The sequence below is a fragment of the Harpia harpyja genome, chromosome Z, assembly GCF_026419915.1.
Source record: "Harpia harpyja isolate bHarHar1 chromosome Z, bHarHar1 primary haplotype, whole genome shotgun sequence".
NCBI classification, from domain to species: domain Eukaryota; kingdom Metazoa; phylum Chordata; class Aves; order Accipitriformes; family Accipitridae; genus Harpia; species Harpia harpyja.
The window spans coordinates 76,926,264-76,947,916 of NC_068969.1; the positions used below are offsets into that span (position 1 = coordinate 76,926,264).

Here is a 21,653-nt window from a genome sequence, read left to right on the forward strand (position 1 = left end):
CACAATGCCAGTATGCTGCTGCTGTTGGAAGTGACAGTTTTAACCTACTGTAAGTCATCTTAAAACCCTTTGTGCAAACTTAATGAAAGCATCTGTATTATTTCTTTCAGCCATCATATTCTGAGTTTGATATAAGCGGAAATGTGCTGGGACTGATCTTTAACCAAGGCATGATCTGGTAGGTGTGGCAAAGCATGTTGCATCTGCAGGACTGCAGGATTTAGCTGTATCTGTGAAAGATTCTTCTGAAATTCTGATCCTGTCCCATTGCTTTAGTTTGATGGAAGTGTAATCCAATATATATCAAACTCTGGTACGCTGCAATCAGTGGGACTACTTCAAAACTAGTTCTGGGCTAAGATTATGAGACCAGATGCATCAGGATTTTGCAATAAGCTGGTAAGACCAACCGATAAAAAGCTGTGTAGATGACTTACCTTTTTTTGACCAACTGCTTGCTAGAGCAAGCACTTGGTTTGTCCTGTTTTGCTTTGAATTTCAGCCTTTCAAAATACTTTACCACTCTTTTCCCACGTGTCCTGTGAAAAACACCTTAAACCAAAAGTATGTGTACTTATCTGTGCAGGCATGTGAACATGCAGAAAATGCTTCTGTTGCACTGTTAGCCCTTAGCTCTAGAGAAGAGGTCTGTTTCATCCCATTTTTGGACTTTACACCAGAGGTAAAGAATACCAGGGTGTAGAGTCCTCATGCAAGACGCTCAGTCTTCCTCAGGAACTGTCCTCCTCAAGCACTGTTGACTTCTCAAAGTAAATTGTTGCTAAGGCCTAATTTTTCACCTTTAATATGACTTTGCTGATCCTACTTTCTTCTTGGTGAAAGTCCTCACTTCTGTAAAGCCAAAGGTTGTGTGCTCTGTGCATGTCAAAGAAATGCAACAGAAATATGGCAAAGAAAGAGGCTGCAAATATCTTAGAGTCCCCGCAACCAAACCCTGATGGGGGGATGCACTGAGGGCCCCAACAGCAGCACTGTGGGCTTGCTCAGAAGGAGGGTATATCGCTGGGGATGAGCATGGCACCACCTATGGCTTCATAGTGATGGAATGCCATAAGAGTGTGGCTGGAGGGAGTCCAGACCTGCTGCTGGCATGTGGAGCACCTATATTGTGTGCTGCAACTTAGAAAAGCAGCTTAGCTTTGCAATTCACATCTTGCTATCTGCCTTAGGACTGGCATTCTAATTTCTGATGAGAAACATTTCTAAGGCTGCTATTCATCAAAATGATGAGGCTGCAGCATAAACTCTCCTTGCAATTTTATACACCACTGGTGGCACTAATACTTTCTACTGCTGTAATTAACACTTTGGAAGATAGGTTGGAAATCATTCTCTACCTGAGAGACGTTGAGGACTGGGTGAGGGAGTCAATTCCTGATTATTCTCTAACAAAACTTCTATACGTACTTATCATTTTTATACTTCATTACCTGCACAGACTCTGTGCACTTATAAGCTGCCATGACCCAATGTGCACATTCTGGCACAGAAACTGCGAATTGTGCTTTTGTGATGCTATTTAGATACAGCATCCTTTGGTTTACTGCTTATTGCAGGGTTGGGACCGCATTTATATGCTAATTGAAATTTGCAGGGCTGAGTAAGGCACTCACTGAGGTGTAATGTTTTTCAAAATAATGTCTGATGATTTAAACTGAACCAAATACATCAGATGAGTAAAAAAAGGTAGATTGACTTATAATAAACATACACCGCCAAAACCATGTTTATCATTAATACATACAAAGGATAAATCAGTTTCTGTTTCATCTGAGCTTTACAAATTCTAGTGCACATGTTCATGCTCATCTGAAACAGACTAAAAAAGAGTTTCAGGTGCAGCTGGTAAGCTGGCACTATCACATAGCTAGAAAGGATACAAGAGGCATGTATGTGTGCATTTATTTTTGTGTACAAGAGAGAGACCACGTGGTTAGGAAAACTCCTCTCTTCTCCTTCTCTGTTTTCACAAAGAAAGTGGGATGCAAATCATTTGCAAGTCTTCTTCATATTAATAAGCTTTGGCAAGAATTTGTTTACCATATAATAAATGTTGTACTGAAATATGATAATGGCCATAAGTTACCCAGATTCTGAACTTGTTGAAATTGAGGGGTATTTCGCAACTGATTTCCATAAGGGTAAGGAACAGAGCCATGAGGTGCTCTCTCCCTTTGACTGTAAGACTAGCAAACCCTTCGTCTTATCACTGAAGATATATGAAAAGAGACAGAAGAGATATTAATATAACAGAGAAACCGAGGCACTCAGAAGCAAAGCAGCTCAGCCCTTTGTCACCTGGACAATGATTAAGGAAAAAGTAGATTCCTGATCTCTTACATTCTGGATCATTTGGCCAGCCAAATGAAAGTAATTGCTCTTCAATCAGCAGGGCATAAGAAACAAGGTGTGATAAAAATAAAATGGTCCCAACTGTTTCAGTGTCATAACATGCATAACATGTCATGCAATCATACATAATAAAGAAAATAACGATATTTAGCAGGATCAATAAACAGTTTGTTGGAATGAAGCACTAAACAATCATGGTAACAGAAGTACAACAAATGTCAGCTAAGCAAAAATATCCTTCCTAAAATGGTGCTAGTATATTAAGAAAAATAATAAAGAATAAACTTGATTATTTTGGTAATACCTAGCTTTAGGACTATCCTTGTTTATAAAACACAAGTGAGATGCTACCTGAACTAAAGGGACAAAGTAAAAGCGGATAACATTTCATCAGATGATCATTTAATTTGCAGACAAAGAGGGCTTTGTATCTTCTCTCCATACATCTCCTGCTCTTCTTAAAGCAAGACTGAAGAGACAAGACCAGTAAAAAAGTATAAAGATGGTTTTATGAACTTGATTTCTGAGTGCACAGTGTGTATGGCTGCAAAGCACATTGACGTAGGGAATGGCTGGCGTATCTAGGAAGACAGAAATGCTACAACAAAGTGGTTATTTTTTTTGTTGCTTCTTTTCTAGGATGGGATCTTTTTATGCTCCATGTCTCCCAGCAATCAATGTGTTCCGCCTCCACACTTCGATGTACTTGCAGTGCTGGGCAGTGATGTGCTGCAACGTCCCCCAAGAGAGGGTCTTCAAAGCTTCCAGATCCAATAACTTCTACATGGCCATGCTGCTTTTCATCCTTTTTCTCTCTACACTGCCTGCTGTGTACACCATTGTTTCCATCCCACCATCTTTTGACTGTGGTCCTTTCAGGTTTTTTGCATTTTACATCCATCTTTTGTTGTCGGTGTAATGTACTTCCTCATTACATCACAGTGAATGATGCAGTAATGAAAAAGAGTGTTAGCACCTGATAGGCTAAGTGTTTAATTGTGGATAATTCCTGAAGCTGGAATCCTAGAAAACTGAGTAATTCTTTGGAAAGATTTATCTGAAGCGTAGAGTAGAAAATCTTTTCTTTTAGTTAGTTGTAATGTAAAAAATTGTCATTACTGCTGTAATTAAGCCAGAAATTATTCTTAAGGAGTAGAGCAGTGACCTGTTATGCATCTCTGGTCTGCTGGCTTGAGAGTGGTAACTTTCAAGAAATGTCTGCACATGCCTTGTAGGAAGGGCACATCAGAACATATGGTGGTGTGCTAAATGTATGGTGGTGTAGTCTTTGACTGCTGTGACTCTCTCCAGCTGACACAGTATTCCATGCATCTGTATTACCACTGTGATGATGATTCTGTTTCTTCAGTCTTCAAGACCTCAACATTCATTAGTCCCTTCTAAAAACTTAGGCCTGCCTTGCCTGTGCAAACATGTGCCTTGCATTCAAGCTAGCTTACCTGTTGCCACATTTTCTCCTTCTGTGCACACTACCTGGAAAGTCCAGGGCCATTTCTATCATCTTTACTTGCCGGGTAGCATGACATACAACTATAATGAATACACAACAACAGTCAATATATGAAATTAAAATTTTTTAAAGACTTTTGTCTTTGGTTTTGAACAAAGTATTAGCAAAGAAAGAGTAGGAGAATAGTAAAAGAGACATCCTGATTCCAATAAAAGGTTTGAATAATACATTACTGTTGTGAGTAAAATGATATCTGCATAATTCCCAGTGCACTTTGTAAAGGAGCAGAAGTCTTGCCACATTAGCTTTGGCCAAAGGCAAAATATCTGGGAGACAGTTTCCAGCCACCTGCAATAGTCAGTCACCTAAGAGGGAGAATTGCATGACATGCCAAAATTTCTGATGAGACAGAAAATTGCTTTAATTTGTGGAAGCATGATAACAAAGCAAGTGATGCAAAGTAAGGGTTTTTTTGAGTCATAGCAAACAAAGTACAGAGGGAGACATCTGGAGTCAGATCTGAGTAGCTGCAGTTACTAACTGAATATTACTGAAATGGCAGGATTACTGTTCAAAATGAGAAAGATAATAGTGCCTGCAACTTTTTCTCTGTCAAATGCAGAGATACTTTGTTCTTCATAAAAAGTGTGAAATATTCAATGTAACTTTTAATGGGGGAGGATTTGAAACTAATGAAGGTTCATTCAAGCTGAGTATAGGTAATGTTACTACTGAACAGCCAGTAGATAAATACTGGTAGTGCATGGCTTTATATTAAAAAAAAAAAACAACTTTCCTGTTGGTAAGTCAGTGTCTCATCTATTATGAAACTTCTGATTCTTTGGGGGTTTTTTTTCCTTCTTTTTTTTTTTTGTTTGTTTTTTTTTAATCTGTCATTAAAAGTAACATACACAAATCAACAGAGACTTGCCAGGAGTAGGGAAGCCAGGACAGAATTAGCAAAGTTGCAACAGAAGAAGCTTTGTGTGTGCTGGGGAAAAGATAAGGAGAGCACAGAGTGGAATTTCTCATCTACCATGGGTGGGTAGGGGAAGTGGAAAGAAAGAATTGGTCTGAAGAATTCTCCCTGAAACCTTTTTAGATTACCAGGAAGGGGTTAAACATAAGAACTGGTTGTCAGAAATGCTTTACAAGAACTGAAAAGAGGTGACAGGAGACCTCAATGACTGGAATATCAGGTGGCAATTTCGTGACAATTCCTTCAACCAATTAAAACTACCATTAGTATCAATACATATAAAGACCTATTTTGCTGGTATTGTTCAGGTAAAAAACTTCAAACTATACTGTGATGCACAGCCAAAAGCAAAATAAACAGGAAGCGACTTTTGGAACATCCATTAAAATGCTTCTGCAAGAAAAACTTAATGTTAATTGTCTAGGGAGAAAATACTTTCTAGATAAACTGGCCATGGAACAGTTACGCATGAAGGTTATTAGATTGCTGTAACAATAACAAGTCTCCTAAACCACAGCCGCTGACTTCTATAGCATTGGTACATGGCAGAGAGAGGAGAATTAGGCTGAACACTCCTGGATGGAAACTAATTGCAAGCAGACCAGTTTTTGCTTATCAACCATAAAAAGGTGGGATTTGAATTTTTCAACAGGAATTCATAGAGCACAAATTGCACTTCACTCTTTGGTTGTTGGCATGGAGTTCACAACACGGTACACTGGTTCTTTGAGGAGTAATCTTGGTGGTAACTGCAGGCAAAATCTATTAGCATACGATAAAAATATTGGTGTCCATTTTCCCCCTTAAAATATATAAATACTCTTTTAAATAATATTCCTTTCAAACTGTCAAGTTTTAAATAATGTAAACATATAGTTCATTGACCTATTCCCAGGTTTGATGTGATGTGATTAACCTATATATTCATACTACTGCGTTGACATTGTCATAATATTTGTGTGTGATATATTGTCAACTTTTCTGTTTAATAGTGGGAAGACTAGAATGTTTGAAGTCATATCAGAAACTCTGGAGCATGACTTCCCTTCCTGGTTTGGGAAGGTATTTGGTTATGCCTCTAACCCTGGACTCATCCTACCTTTTATATTGCTGATGGTGTACGTATACAATATTAACTCAAAGCTTGCTTAATCTAAGGTCTGTTAAGTTTCTTTCACTCTGAATCTTCATTGTCTGAATATTTAATTAAATACAGTCCTGATTGCCCTATGGTGAGGGACCTAAACAATTCACAAGCCTTTTATTTCATCATAATTAATGTGCCTTTGAACAAGGGGTAATATCTCTTTTTTGTTCAATAGCTTTCTTTTTGGTCTTGTTATTGCTTTTCAAAAATGTTGTTGTTGCCACAATAATGGCAAAGCTATTAAAATGCAAAAGCCTATAGGGGATCTGAAATACTGTGACTTTTATCAGCTTGTCCAGTAGGCAGAACAACGTATCATAAATCCTTAGCAAGTTTAATAGAAACATGACCACCAGGAAGCAGAGTTATTTCTCAGTAACTTTCAGTGAGTGATCTTCAGTGCCTTGGCCTTTCCTTGACAAACAAAGTACTCTATGATGTTGGGACAGAAGTGTGAGACAAGGTGTTGGAGACTTTATGACATAGGGCTAGTAGGGATTTTTTGTAAGTCAGTACCTGGTAAAGAATTATGACCCCAGAATAGTCTTTCTCAGAGACTGTATTGAGTCCTGCTTTATAAAGGCATTTTAAACTGCTGTATACATATATTGGATTATTTAGCATACTGCTGAACTAAAAGTTAATTCTATGTAGAGATGAGCTGGGATTTAACCCTCCATTGTAGAACTGCCAATAAATGTAGAGAAGATTACAGAATACAACAGAAATTGCAGAAGGATTTTACATGAGCAAAATGAAATTCTGAGATAAAATTTTTCCAAGGTTCACTTAACATCAAATTCTCTTTTAACTCTTGGCTAGAAAAACAAAGAATCCAGGCTGTCCTCTGAAATACATGGTCAGGTCCTACAGATATTTTTTTGAGCACTATTCTCTTCTTGGAATGGTCCAAGGCAAAGATACAAAAAATAAATAAAGAAAAGAAAAAAAAAAGAAGGAAAATACAGGGCAAAATCAGGCAAAGCAGAGAAAACAGCATATGCAGATTAATTATTTACTGCTTACATCAGTAAAAGACTTCATATCAGAATTTCTCTAATTAAGCCAGCATGGTGAAAAATACTAATTTCATAGAGTTATCAAAGAAGTAATACAATACACTGAAAAATGAAAATTGCATTATGCAGTTATGTTTTTATTCAGTAGAAGGTGTAGGTCATAATTTAATACAAAAATGAAAACTTATGCTTTTGGCTGTTTTCTTGGCAGTACTTGAATTTGCCTATTGTATTAGTTCAAAAGCTTTTATAAATATGATTTACTCATTTTTAAGGTATGTATGTCATACAAGTTAATTAACTTTTATAAGTTATTCTTTAGAACACACTTCATAGTGAGGCATAGCTTTCTGGTACATCTTCCTTAACTACTGTAAGATTGAATGTAGAGCATTAATAGACAGAATAATTTCTTTCAGCTTTTTTTGACCCTGAAGTAACAGTGTCTTCTTCATACTGTAAGGAAGCAATTGTTTGCTGTCAAAATACTACTACTGATTAGGCATGATAAATGAGGAAAATATACAGACTTTATATTAGCACAACTGTAGTTGTTGCTATAGGAAAGTTGTAAGAGTCCTTATATTTAAATCATTACATAACAATAAATTATTTTTCTTTAAATTTAGCTTGAGTATTTATTATCTCAACGCTACATCCAAATCCTACAAGGAAGCTAACTTGGAACTTAAAAAGAAGCTACAAAGTGTAAGAAATAGAGAATTACTGGTTTTCGGTTTTACTAAATATCAGAGAAGTTGTTCAGGTCACTGAAAGATGCCTTCTCTCTCCCCCCACCATTAGCAAGCAGAAGAAAATAAAAGAAGAAATAAACAAAAGGCACAAAAATCAAATGAACAGGAGGAAAATCCACTTGAGACAGAACCACCACAGCCAAAGCAAAACGGAGGCGAGCAAGATAAACCCACTCCAAACCAAGGTAAAGACTGTTTTGAACTCCTCAGGATGAGGAATTAATGTATGCCAGACCATAGCCTTCCTCACTGTCTTGACTGTTTCCTTTGCCATAATCTCCTGAAAGAGATTCACAACACTGAATCACAATTATTAGCCTAATCTCCAGTCCATTTTTCTTTCTTCGGCTCGTTTAAGAAATACTGTAACATTATTCCACACCAGGCAACACCAAAATAAAAAACCCTGTAATACAGCTATAATGAATCACAAGGTCCCAGGCCTGTAAAAAAACACTTAAAGCCTGGTCTGAACGTCAGTGATCCCTCTTACCTATCACAAACCAAATCTTGCACCCTCCTATTGTATTTTGTTGATCCAAGACTGCTCAGGACAATGTTTGTCCTCTGTGCCAGATTCACCGGGAGAAGGTATAGTGAGAATGCAGTCTGGTAGCAACGCTTATCAGAAAGCCTAGCTTGGTCAGGCAGGTTTCAGTCTGTCCTGAAGGATTTTGCAGGCTGTTTCCTTTCCCCCGGACACTGCTAGACTTTCCCTATCATGCATGCATGTCATACAGCCAGCATAAGCTCAAACCTAGCAGAGAAACACAGAGTAGAGATGACTGTCTTTGGAAGAACCACGTGCAAGGCACATCTTCAGCATCAAAACCTGCCCACTTAACTCTGAAATAGCTACCTTTACCATCATTTATAGATGATATCTAAGTGCTAGCTACTTGGGAAAAGCCTCCACTTTCCTACACTGGGGCCTTGAAGAAAGGACTGGAGAGAAAATACTGGTGCAAAGATCATGAAGGTCCATTACCCCAGACTTCAGGCTGCTAGCAGGGGAGGCACTAGACTTTCCACCACACTCTGGAGTGGACAGGTGGCTGCAGGATTTTCCTCTCAAGGGATTTCTGGTTTGCATGTTCATTTTTTAATTCTGTTCTCCAAACATATTTCAGACAACAAGAAAGAACAGGGTGGCAATGAGGCAAAGAAGACAGGCCAGCCACAAGAAGCCAGCTCCTCTCAGGCACTCCAGCATCCAGGCCCTGTCCCGAACAGCCACTATCCCCCCCAGAGCAGAGGAGGAAATCTTCCTCTCCCATCCATAGCTGTGACAAGGCCACCGGGGCCCAGGGGGTATGGAATGATGGGCTATCCACCCGGAAACCCACGTTTCCCAGGGGTGCAACCAGGATTGCCCAGGGGCTCTGCCAACTACAGATAAGGAGCCTCAAGCACATTGTGATATGATGAAGGATGCTGAAGGACAGAAGAGTCATCCTAAACCCGAACACACTCCTGCAAGTGCAGAACCCTGCTGTGTTTGTTGTAAATCTTCATGTGTATAGAAGTTACCCATGGGCTTCAGTTTTTGCAGGATGGGAGGCTTCAGAAGAAAACATTGCATATATCTTCTTGCATTTGAAGGCATTGTAAAAATGTGTTATCTGTGTCAATAGGTTACTAAACTTAGGGATATTTATTGGAAGATATTTATTAGAAGAATGAAAAACTTTTTGTATTCAGTTGATTATTTTCTTAAAATCCTGAAAGTGTGTCCCTAACACCTTTTCCTTTTTCTTAGAAGCACAGTTCACTGAAAACATAGCTTCCTACAAAGTGTGTGAGAGTCAGTTATATTTAAACACTGCATACAGCTTGTCTTCTGCAGGTCAGATATGCTTACCCAAAGATTTCAGATTTTACGTGGGAAAACTAGGATCTTTCCAAAAGCTGGGTGATCACCTCTAAAGTCTTTGAGAAAGTATTAAAAAGGTAAAAGAAAACCAATACTCTGCCTGTTGCTATGAAGAAAATTTAACTCCTATTACAGTACCATTTTTAGCTAATAATAGTTTTATCACATTCTGAAAGACTAAAAATAAATTTAAAAAATGAAAGTGGTGAAGAAATCTCTCCTGTGCAGAAAAACGTATTTGAGGATTAGGGGTAAGACAGTTATGCAATAATCTCCCCCAAGTACTCTGCAGGATTGTGTTATAGCACAGAGACTCTTATTATTGCATAAGATTATGTGCTGTATAATCTACTCTGGGAATTTATCATTGTATACTTGCATTGACCTCTATGGAGTCCATGTTGGAAAAGGTCCTTAGTCTGATAGGTCTTGTGGAAACACAGGATAGCTGCGAGCCCATGCACAAGCTGATGTTACTTTTTCCAATGAGATAGCTTTATTTTTATGTACTGATTTTATGTCCTTGTCCAGAATTTGGGCCTTGATAATTATTTTTAAGACTCACAAGATTAATAACAACAAAATTAGTCAACTGACTCTTTTCTAAAAAAATAAATGTAATTTCATTGGGGGCCTTCTGTAAAATAGAGGTCCGTTTTGTACAGTGGAAAAACTTTAACCATATCTCAGTATAAAACCAGTCTGTGACATCACAAAACAACCTCCATGTAACTAAATTGTGGAATTTACTGAAAAAGGCTTACAAAAATCCCCAGTATATACTATGTACCCCCATAAAACACAATGATCCAGATGCAATTTCCAGCTCCAGCAGTCTTTAACAATTGCCAGAACCTGGATGGGTAAAGCAAGGGAAAGCTCACTTTATACTTGACTTGACTCTGTACTGCTTCCATAAGCATCTGCTATCAGCTGGAGAGAAGGTATTAGATCAATCAGACCTTTAGTGGGCACCAGCATGGCTGTTCTGCATGTAAACACTAAGCATTGATAACCAAGTCAAGAGATAAGTGTATTGCAACAACTACAAGGGAGGGCCTTTTCCAGCTGACAGACTGGAAATTTGTTATTACTAGGGGAGAGGACAAATGAGTTAAGACTGGATCCCAAGACATGTCTGCACCCAGGGTGCAGTGAGTCTTGCATTTAATGTTAGAGAAAGTACAGCTCAGTGCAGTGTAAGTTGTTTCATCTTTCTCAGATAAGATTTCTAATCTATGGGCTTCAGACGTGGAAAAAGTACAGTAATTCAAACTGTCTATTAATCTGAAATCTTCTTCTAACATGATTAATTTTTAAACTGCATATGTTTTTAGCCGAGAGACATAAGATTGTCAGTAGTCTTACTGAAGTTAAGCACGGGCCCCAGTGCTCTAGTGTGTCCATGTTTTTAAGGTAAACTTTTTCTAGAAGCTGGTATTGATCTGTCATGAGACACTGATTTGCACAGAGGTTTTAGCTCACTGTTTGTTAATATTTCATAATAACAAAAAAAATGTATATTCCTTAGGAAAAGGAATATTGTTTATAGAAGTGAAGAAACTGATTTTAAAGATGCTCTGTGGCTTGGTGATCCATCTGAGTTTTTCAAGGGGTGTTGGAATAAATTGGAGTTGTAAACTGGTTTTGATGCAGTCTCGTTCCCTGAAATGTAGAGGGAAGTTTATGCTATGTACACGGATCTTAAGGATTCCTTGTTCTGTTAGGAGTGAATATTTTCTGTGGGTATTAAAGGCTTTCTTATTATTAGCAAGCTTAGTATTTCATTCTGTGGGATTGCTTTACATCATGAATGGGAGAACGACACAGTAAGGAATCCACCAGCTGAAATTATTCTGAGGAACTTTCTGTTAGATCTGTATGCTGTATTATTTTTTCAACAATAAAAGTGTTCTCAGAATGCACCTGTATATGCAGTGATGAGCATTAATAGCCAAAATGAATAACAACAATAAGACACAGTTGCTCATGCCCTGTGATCAGCATCAGACTGCTGTGACTGAAAATGAAATATTTATTCTTATTCTTTGGTACTTCTAAGTAAAGGCCTTTCATCACTGTGTTTCATGAAGCTCTGCTTTCAATGCTTCCTAGCGTAGTTCTGTTTCGTTGTCTGCAATCTTATTGATAACATAACATTGACTTAGCTGACAAAATGTGATCTTGTACATTTTAATGTTCTATACTAAGTTTACCTTTAGGAAAACATGCTGCTTACTTGGTAAAAGTAATTTTGAGATTGTTACAATAATTTTGCATGATCAGATTTCAAGTCACATTTCCTTTCTGTACAATCTTTCTCTATCCCTCCTAAATTTTGAGTTTTTCAGTTAAAATTTTTTGTCTCTGCTTTTTTTGAAAAAGTGCCTCAAGCAACCTTCATTCGCTTACCCACACAGCTACTCCTCTGTTTGATTCTTGTACTGTGCTGAACAGGTAACAAATACTCCTGACAGTAGGAATAATACTTACTGTGATTCAAATAATGGTAAATGGTCTTATAGAAACAAAATATATTTTGTTTTCATTGGTGACACCTATACCATTTTCTTTCTTCTATGTTTTTAGACCTGCAAATTGAGCTCTATTGTGTGTTTATTTTCAGTGAAATCAGGACTCAGTGCATCTTACCATGTCCCACATCTTCCTCTGCACAATTTACATGCCATCTTCATAACATTTGGCTGAGCATTTAGTATAATGTTCTGTATAATAAAAGCGCAATTCACTATATTAGTGTACTGGTGCAGAGGGACCTTCAAAATATTTTGAAGTCCCTGCCAAAGATTTAATTTCTCACTGATCAGTGAAAACTATAATTCCTATAAAATGATGGTTATTGAACACATATCCCTTCTACTATTTGTCTTTTTTCTGCTGTTGAATTAAATATTTTTATTCAGTGACAAAGTCCTACCCTGGGACTGTGCAATGCTCTCAGATGAACAGGAAGCAAAAGGATGACAAGTCCTGTCTTGACTGAATTCACAAGTGAGAGACAGGACGTTTTATAACATAGCCTTTTCAACACTAGATTTGTGGTAGCTGGGACCTGAAAATTACAAGTATAATACATGCAATAATAACATCCATGGAGATCTGCGGAAATTCAGAGCTGTTGTAAAGCTGATAGAGATTTAAATTAAAGGAGTCATTTTATTACCTTACATTGTTTAAAAAAACCACAAAATTCTCACTGGAAAATTAGGTGCAGTTTTTAGCTGTGCTGAATCTTTTGCTTCACTTTCTAGTTCTCTGTGAAAACCCAGGCTGTTAAACTCATTATGGCTAGAGATTAACTTCAAAAGCAGGTAACATCTGCTCTGTCCTTTGTTGAAAAATGAGGCTGCGAGCTCACTATGAGCTATTTGCTGTCCATGCCACATAACCAGTCTATATTAATTCCTTGAAATCACTGAATGGACAAAAAAAAAAAAAAGAAAAATTATAACAATGTGTTGACACAAACAATATTCCCCTACCTCCGGTAGAAAAGGTCATTATAATCTGAAGAGCACCCATGCCCAGTGGTTATAAGAAAGCTATGAAAAACAGTATTTCCCTAAACTAAAGAATGACCTGGGGGTTGTGACAGAAGTTTCTGTATGGATGTAGCAAACGTGCTGTTTACAGGCTATAAACACTGGACTATAAAAAAGTCAGTGTGTGATTGCGCTGTATAATTGATGTTATCTACCAGATTATAACCATACTCAGTGGTAGCTGTGTTTCAAGATATTAAAGTCAGGTTAATAATGGAATGTATACTTTTCTGTGAGTTGTCCATTTTCTCCATCTATTTGTGATCAGCTAGTGTCTCTAATGCATTCATGAGCCTAGTTATCACCCGGTAATCAGGAAGCAGCACTCACCATTGTGGTCTGTGGTCACGTTACGGATGTGGGACCTAACTATAGCATAGTTTGGAGAGACAAAACACATAAGCACCCACTGCCCAACTTGTAGCTGTGAGGGAAAGGATGCAGTTCTCATTCCCCTTCCACAAGGAGACTGTGGTAGTCCATGGAGAGACACTGCTACACCCCTGTGGTGCATCAGCTACCACTGGGAGAAACTTTTTCACTTTTATTGTTCTGCCCGGTGGGTGCAAGTAAAGGTGTTTCCAGGGCATTGTGTCAGAAGAAACAGCAAGGTGGAAGGGTGTGACTCCCTGGTAGCTCGGCTGTGGCTCAGCCTGCTGGCTCAAGAGAACATGGAGGTGATTTCAGCAGCAAGCTTCTTCCAGAGGAGCATAGTGCAGAGGGCTTTGCAAGCCACAGCAGGAGACTCAGAGAGCTTCCTCTGACAGCTCAGTGATGCTGCCCTGCAGTGCTGGGGTGGGAGACTCAGCTCCTTGGGCCACAGCTGTGTGCACATGAGCTCTTTCTCACATGGCTGATTCATGCAGTGACACTAAAACTGTGCACAGGGGAAAGGAGACCAGGTCAGAGTCACTAGGATGCTGTGGTAATGGTTTGTGAGATTCAAATGCCATCATGGTTGCTTGTCAGATACTCACTAAGACATTTCCCTGGCTGAAACTGGACTGTGTGAAACAGCAGGGCTTTGGCCACTGTAGTAACTGCTTTGGAAAGGAGCAGTGGCTCTGAATGAGGGCTGCCACATCTTGGTCCCAGGCAGCTGTTCTCCCGGGGTCTCAGCAAAGGAAACACCTTGTCCCCCTCTTTCCTGTCCCCTTTTAGTTTAGCTTCTTTCATTCAGTACCACAAGCAAGAAGCTGTCTCTCCATGGTCATACTCCATCACATGCAGCCACCAAGTCCGACACACAGCTCCTGTCTACATACTGTACATGACAGGTGGCCATTTCCTTAAATAGCAAGGTTATCCAGGGAATTCACATGTGTCTGTGTTAACAAAAGCCACAGAACCAAGATATTTTTATCACAGTAAGTTTTTGTTTTATTGCCTAAATGCTGTGGGAGGACACTGTGCCAGAAATTACAGATCCTATTGACAGCTTGCAAATAGAAATGTTGCTAAGGTTAGGACTCAAATGTACTACCAGTATCATATTTGGGTATAAACATTCTCAGTGGAATATTTGCTTGAGTTTACATTATTAGAAGATTTTAGGTTAGTGTAAAGAGCTGAAAGATGTTTGGCATTAATAATAATTCAAGGTAGGAATAATTATCACCTCCCTACATGTCTGGGGAACACCTGAATATACTGACCTGCACTTCAGGGGTCTGATTCTTTTATCCTGCTTAACATGAAGATCTAAAGAAAGGAGCTTGTATACCACATCAGATTTTTTTTTATTTCCTTTGAGACATAACTTCCCAGATGCAGTGCATAGTCATAGAAAGCTGTGAACCACATCTGCTGAAGTCTTAGTGTCGTGGTTTAACCCCAGCCAGCAACTAAACACCACTCAGCTGCTCACTCACTCCCCCCACACACAGTGGGATGGGGGAGAAAATCAGGAAAAAGAAGCAAAACCCGTGGGTTGAGATAAGAACGGTTTAATAGAACAGAAAAGAAGAAACTAATAATGATAATGATGACACTAATAAAATGACAACAGTAATAATGAAAGGATTGGAATGTACAAATGATGCGCAGTGCAATTGCTCACCACCTGCCAACTGACACCCAGCCAGTCCCCCAAGCGGCGATTCCCAGCCCCCACTTCCCAGTTCCTATACTAGATGTAACGTCACATGGTATGGAATACCCCGTTGGCCAGTTTGGGTCAGGTGCCCTGGCTGTGTCCTGTGCCAGCTTCTTGTGCCCCTCCAGCTTTCTCGCTGGCTGGGCATGAGAAGCTGAAAAATCCTTGACTTTAGTCTAAACACTACTGAGCAACAACTGAAAACATCAGTGTGTTATCAACATTCTTCGCATACTGAACTCAAAACATAGCACTGTACCAGCTACTAGGAAGACAGTTAACTCTATCCCAGCTGAAACCAGGACAGTTAGCAAAATAATAATAAAAGAATATTGCAGAATTTATCTGAAGCTTATTTTTGTCCTTGACTTTTTGTTGGAAGATTGTAAAGGACAGGTGTCAGATATTTGTCTTAAATATTTCTTGGTACCGAGGAAACCACGAGACTGTATAAATGTTTCTTGGTATGAAGGAAACCACGGGGACAGAGCAGTCTACCTGTACCCCAACAATGATACCCAGAGCCTGGCGCAATCTGTCACAATCTTGACAGTGCAGGCGCAACAAAAGTTTGGTGGGTAGTTGCAGAGACTTGCGTGTTGGACTGGAGACACCACACAATCTTTGCATGGATCTCCGTTACCTTGACTAGTCAAGTTATAACTGGGCGGAGATTTTGGGGACTTGGACCGCGTAAAAGGGCACCATCGGGAACAGAAGTGGGGAGACCTCTGATATACCCAACACACAGGGAGACCTCTATCACCAAGTCGACTCACAGGGAGACTCCCCACCACACAGCTGAGAAGACCAGGACACCAGCAATCAACAGGACCAACAGAACGTCGCTGGATCCTAGGGTGCTGATACCTTTTACCGGTGTCTCTCTCTCTTTCTCTTTCCTACCTTGCTCTTCTTTTTGCGGCCAGCACCTTATTTTGCTCTTTCTCACCTCCTTTATCTCACTTTGTGTACATAGTTTGATGTTGTTAGTCATCTGAATAGTTCATCCATAGAGTTTAAGTTTCATGTTGAATCATTTTGGTAAAATCAGGCAAACTTCTCCCCTCCCCTTTCCCTTTGATTTTGTGACTCGCTTGGCAGACAGCAATTTCTTGAGTTATCACACGATTGTTTGGATTTTGTTTACGTTTGTGCTCAATAAACAATTTGATTGGTCGGTTGGCATCATTTTGCCTTAATCTACTCCGAGGGGATTTCAAGCTTTCCACGACCTCCCACACTACCCAGGGTACCGTTCTGGTCAGGTCATGAAAAAGATGATTCGTGTATTTGTACATACTACTCTGTGCAGTTAATATCACAGTCACATATATTTTGAAAAAATATTGGTTATTTAATTTTGAAATTGCACAAGAAAAGAGAATTTCTAAAACTTCTGGTTGATTTTTTTCTTAAATCCTTTCTTATCATGTGTGCATTGCTATCATACAATAACTAATGAGGTTTGCAGTAAATTATGTTTATCAGTTACCTTTTGACTCTTTCGTCTGTGTCCTTGCCTGCTCTCCACAGCTGTGGGGAAAGCTTTAATATTTCAAACTCTTAACCCATTGTGAAGAACTTCCTAAAAAATAGAATCAGAACATTTTTTTCCCTTGGAATTAGATCAGGAAAAAAATTCCAATATGTAATCTGTGGTCAATAATAGTTACAACCCATTATCTCAAAACACTGGAGCAGGAAACAAAACAATTATGTTGGTGATATTTAAATTGCACAATTCTTAGAGCAGATAGTTTTCAATCAATATAAATTCTACTCATGAAAACTATTAATTTAAAATTTTGAACTTTCTGACTACAAAACTCTACCTGTGCTTATCCCAAGTGGTTAACTCACAAAGCTAAAAGCTAAAAGCTACTTTTATGCAATGAGCTAAGCAAAAGAGAGTCAAATAGCTAACAGACCATTAAAACCATTAGTTTGCATCTCTGAGAAGGGATGAGTCTTGGGTTTTCTACTAGATAAAACCTTTTTTAAGACCTGGAAAAGTGAATAGAAGAAAAAGTGTTATGTAATGAATGTAGGAAAAAAAAGAAAATCTTCTAAAATACTTTCAGAGGTTCTCAAAGTACGATGGCCAAATCTTCAGCAAAACACCAATATCCACCAGTAAGATGATATCAATCTAATACATATCTTATATAAAGTAACAATTCAATCCTTATCGTGTTACAGTATGAAGCACAATTTCATTGTAATCAATATGGGATTAATGTCTTGCTAAGATGAAGATAAATGTGATATTTCAAAACCTTTACCTTTCTTTCTCTCTTCCTTTTTGCTAGAAGGATGAAGCAAATGTATTCTCAGTGTTGTACTGCTTTTTGTCAAGACCATTCCCTTCTTTTTTTTTCTTTTCTTTTTTTTTAAATCACTTAATGACAACTCCACAGACAGAGCCACAGCTCCAGATACCTTGCACAAAGGATGTTTTTAGAAAGTCTTCAAGCTAAATTCATTTGTTTAAAGGAATCATATTTGAAACACTGAGGACATTTTTCCAAACACCTTGTAAGCTTTATTATTGCTTGTAAACAACTGTCTGAAAACCTCTAAAATCTCTTATACCATTCTAAAGGCATATTCTTGTCACCAGTGTATAGCACCAGTCTGGCACCTTCAAGTATCTCTGATGACCACACACAGCAATGATGCCGGTGGACCATAAATCAGCTTATGCTCCAGCTGCAACCACATTAAAAATATAGAAGTGTATTTTTTATTAATAAGCAGTTTCTTTTTGTCAAGATCAGCCTCAGTGCTACCTAGCATGCAAAAGCAGACTGACAGCCCTGTCTGTGCCACTGCTGCTCTCATGTGCTGGATTAGCATCATAGAGATGGGTATTCTCAGATGGTAAACTGTGCTCTGAGTAATGTTGTCTGCTAAGATAAGCAGCTTGGCACTTGCCATTTCCTTTCCCAAAATGAACTTTGCTGCACAGTGGAAAGCAAATATTCTGTCATTTCCACACACAGAGGAAAGCGGTGTAATGTGCATTGGAAGGGAGATACTCTGAGGCATGGTAACAGATTAGTATAAATAGCAGTTTTCAGAGAAATTGAGTGCCCACTGTCTGCCTGTATAATACCAAGTTACTTTCATCACGCTGCAACACTAGGAATAAATCTATCTATCTAACTATCTATTTGTCTGTTTACCTACCTATAAACAGTCTGTGTCCAAGGTTCTGTGACAGCTTAGAAAATGGGACATCATAAAGAACACAAAGCACATTATGTGTTAACATCTGATTTCCTCTCCTGCTTCAGTATTGTCTCCCTGGGGTTTTCCGAATCACCTGTGATTAAGGCAGGTTGTAAAGGCAGCTTCCCTCTACCCCAGCCATCCCCTCCACATCAGGGTGCTGATGGCCCTAGGAATCTTCCTCATCAGCTTGTGGGCCGCTGTCTTCTAAATATTGCCTTAAATCAGAGAGGGAGCCTGATCTGATTCAGCAAAGTGAGCATCAACACAGAAAATATCTCGCTGTCCTGCTTTGTTCAGTAATTTGTGGAAGAATGAGTTAAATTAAAAGAAACTAAGCCACAAGGAACATTCTTTTGTTTATTGCTGGTCTGTCTCCTGGCAGATTTGGTCAGTGAATGTACGAACGCATCACTGTCCGTACAGAGCTGCCTCTAACCTTTGCTTGGTCTCTGGTTTGGTTTCACTTTGCACCAGGATTTTGATGAGAATTTAGTGGAGGGATGCAGCAGGCACAGTGAAGAGCAGCCAGACACTAACAAGAACAGGGAAGTAAATTGCTTTCCCTTCTCTGTACAGCATTGTGGTGGTGCAACTCTGGCTGTAGCCCCACCACCCTAGTGACAAGGTTGTTCAGCCTTGTGCTGTGGGACCACCCTGGCCCAGCAGAAGCAGAATCTCTTTTTTCTGAGACTGCCACAATCTGCCTGCAGCATGGCAAGAGGCTTCCCACCTTTCCCTGCCCTGCAGCTACTACTCCCTTATGCCACAGCTCAGCCCCGTAGCTGGGATAGGGGAGGTATGTTCATGTTTCTTCTCTGTTCACGCTACATAATTGTCTGCTTTCTGTGAAACACGAGACTGGCAATCCCTGTGTGTTAGGCTATCCATATTACACTAGTGGCACTATGCTAGGATGGTCCTGAGGCAGGAGGGGAGGTGCCCTATTTTTAGCTAATGCTTTTGAAAAAGCAGCCCTGCCAGGCAGTCTTTTTCTGACATCAGAAGTCCTCCTTCTTTCACACATGGGATCAGCTCTCAGGGCTCAATGTCTTGTTTACATAATTTCATGTAGGTCTCTTTTTTGTTCCTTCTTTTGTATATGATGTGTATGATTTAATCAGTAGAGAAAGTTTCTTTTGGACTGCATTTTGATGAAGAAACCCTGACAATTCAAAATTACTTTTTTCTTTTTCTTCACCACATCTAGATAGTGGTTTCTTTGCTTGCAATCTTCTCCAAGTCATTCCCATGTGGGAGACTCCAGCATTTCATTCCTCTTTCGATGAACAGCTGAGAGAAGCCCCAGTACTCTTGTGCTTGCTCTTTTTCTACTGTTTCACTTTACAGTTCACAGCAGAATTTAATTGAGTCAGAGGCTAAAATTATATTTGCTTACTTAATGTATGAGTTTACCACACTGCCTTATACTTCCCATACTCACTTCTATGCTGCAATTTTGCAGGATACCATTAGAAAAAAAGCCGCTGGTTTTATGTAGGGTTATCTAGACCTTTACCTGAGCAAGCCCAGGCTGCTTAGATTTACTTTTAAAGCCTATATGATATCTCCAAGATGACTCTAATGTTTAGCTTGTTTCTGTGCCCCTAAACCAAATTATATTAGGTTGGTAAAATCCCTTCTGCATTTTTATATTCCAGAGCGTTTGCACTAGCAGATAGTTTATCTCAGTACTTCATCAGCTTTAACTGAAGAAAGACAAATATGTCACATTTTTCTTGTCAGTATCTGAACTTAATGAAATTGTGTCCCTGAATTCCTCCCTGTCTTTCTCTCAACCTTCAATCCTCTCCTGAAATCCTGCTCCTTGCCCTTTCTCCTTGCTAAATGTGGACATCACTTGTAGTTTAGCTTCTACCTTATTCACTCCACCACTGCAAGCTATAGATACAGAGATCATAATCCAGCATTTAAGTATAAATTTAGTAAATAGTTCACTGACTGCAGAAGGATGCCTTGTGTACTCACTTTAGTAACTGCTGAATGTAAGTTAATGTTAACTCATGAAAAGAAAAATATTATTCTTGCCTTAATCTGCCTAGCCACTTCCTTTTCAGCTATTTTTCTTTGTCAAACTTACAGGCTGCATCATGTCCCATGTAAACCCTTTGGGGTAGCTTGGCCTTTTTATCTGTTTGTGAGGGTCCCACTGCAGAGCTGTTCCAAATCTGACTAGGATCTTTGAGTGCTACTAGTACAGTGAACATCTAGGTGTGTGAGTACTTAACCATTAGTTTCACATTGAAATGTGCCATTAGATATGAATTAATCTATTACCTAAATGCATAATAAGAAATGGTTTTAAAGCTTACAGTGAAGTAAAAAGTGCCTTTTTCCTTTCCAGTTGTCTCCAAAAAAAAAAAAAAATTACAGGTGCCTTGGTCTTTTCTCCAGCAGAGGTCACAACAACATAAGATATTGCTCTGCATCCATGTGAGCAACTGCCTTAGGGAAGGATAAATCTTTACTGTTTGATCCCGTAAAAGTTGACAGAACTAAGGCTGCTAGTAGGGTTTCAGATCAACTAGGAAATCGTGAGAACACCAGAAGTTTGCTGATGTGATGTTTGGACTAAAGTACAAGATTTTCTGTGCTGTTGCTATCTAAAGGGAACAAAGAATTTAATAGGCCGTCTGAAATAGTGCATGGGAAAATTAAGTGAAAAAAATCATCTTTCCAACATTAGTGTGTTTTTCAGATATAATAACAGGCAGTATAACTGCTTGGGAATAAGTCTGTTGGTTTCTGTTTTTACAAGCAGCATTGCTGAATCATATAGTCTGACCCATAGATATTTTGCAGGCCAAAATAGTCCATCTATTCTCTCATTTCAAACATGACAATACGTAATGCTTGTTCAAAAAGCCAGCTTTAAACATTATTTATGAGTACATAGAAAAGGCAAACTTTAAACTCATCAAAGTGAGTTTTCATTTCAGGAGCTTCCATTTGGGAAGGAAAAGTAATACCTTCTGTCTTACATGTTGTGTTTAAAGTAACTGAGTAATGATTTTCATTTTGCTGGACAAATGCATAGATATGTAGAAATATTCAGATAGAAAAGCCTTATACAGAATAATTTGGGAAATGTTTTTGTAAAGCAAAGATGTTTGGAAAAACTCT

At 38.9% G+C, this 21,653-nt stretch overlaps 1 protein-coding gene across 1 annotated transcript in view; it reads left to right on the forward strand.

Annotated features, from left to right (window-relative positions):
- TMC1 (transmembrane channel like 1) overlaps positions 1-11,493 on the forward strand; it is an 85,032-nt gene extending 73,539 nt beyond the window's left edge. The window contains exons 16-21 of the mRNA XM_052777179.1: positions 111-178; positions 3,013-3,252; positions 5,816-5,941; positions 7,619-7,697; positions 7,794-7,929; positions 8,875-11,493. Coding sequence (XP_052633139.1) covers positions 111-178; positions 3,013-3,252; positions 5,816-5,941; positions 7,619-7,697; positions 7,794-7,929; positions 8,875-9,143 — 918 coding nt within the window. The 3' untranslated portion in view covers positions 9,144-11,493. The remainder of the gene's footprint in view (positions 1-110; positions 179-3,012; positions 3,253-5,815; positions 5,942-7,618; positions 7,698-7,793; positions 7,930-8,874) is intronic.
- The last annotated feature ends 10,160 nt before the right edge of the window (positions 11,494-21,653 follow it).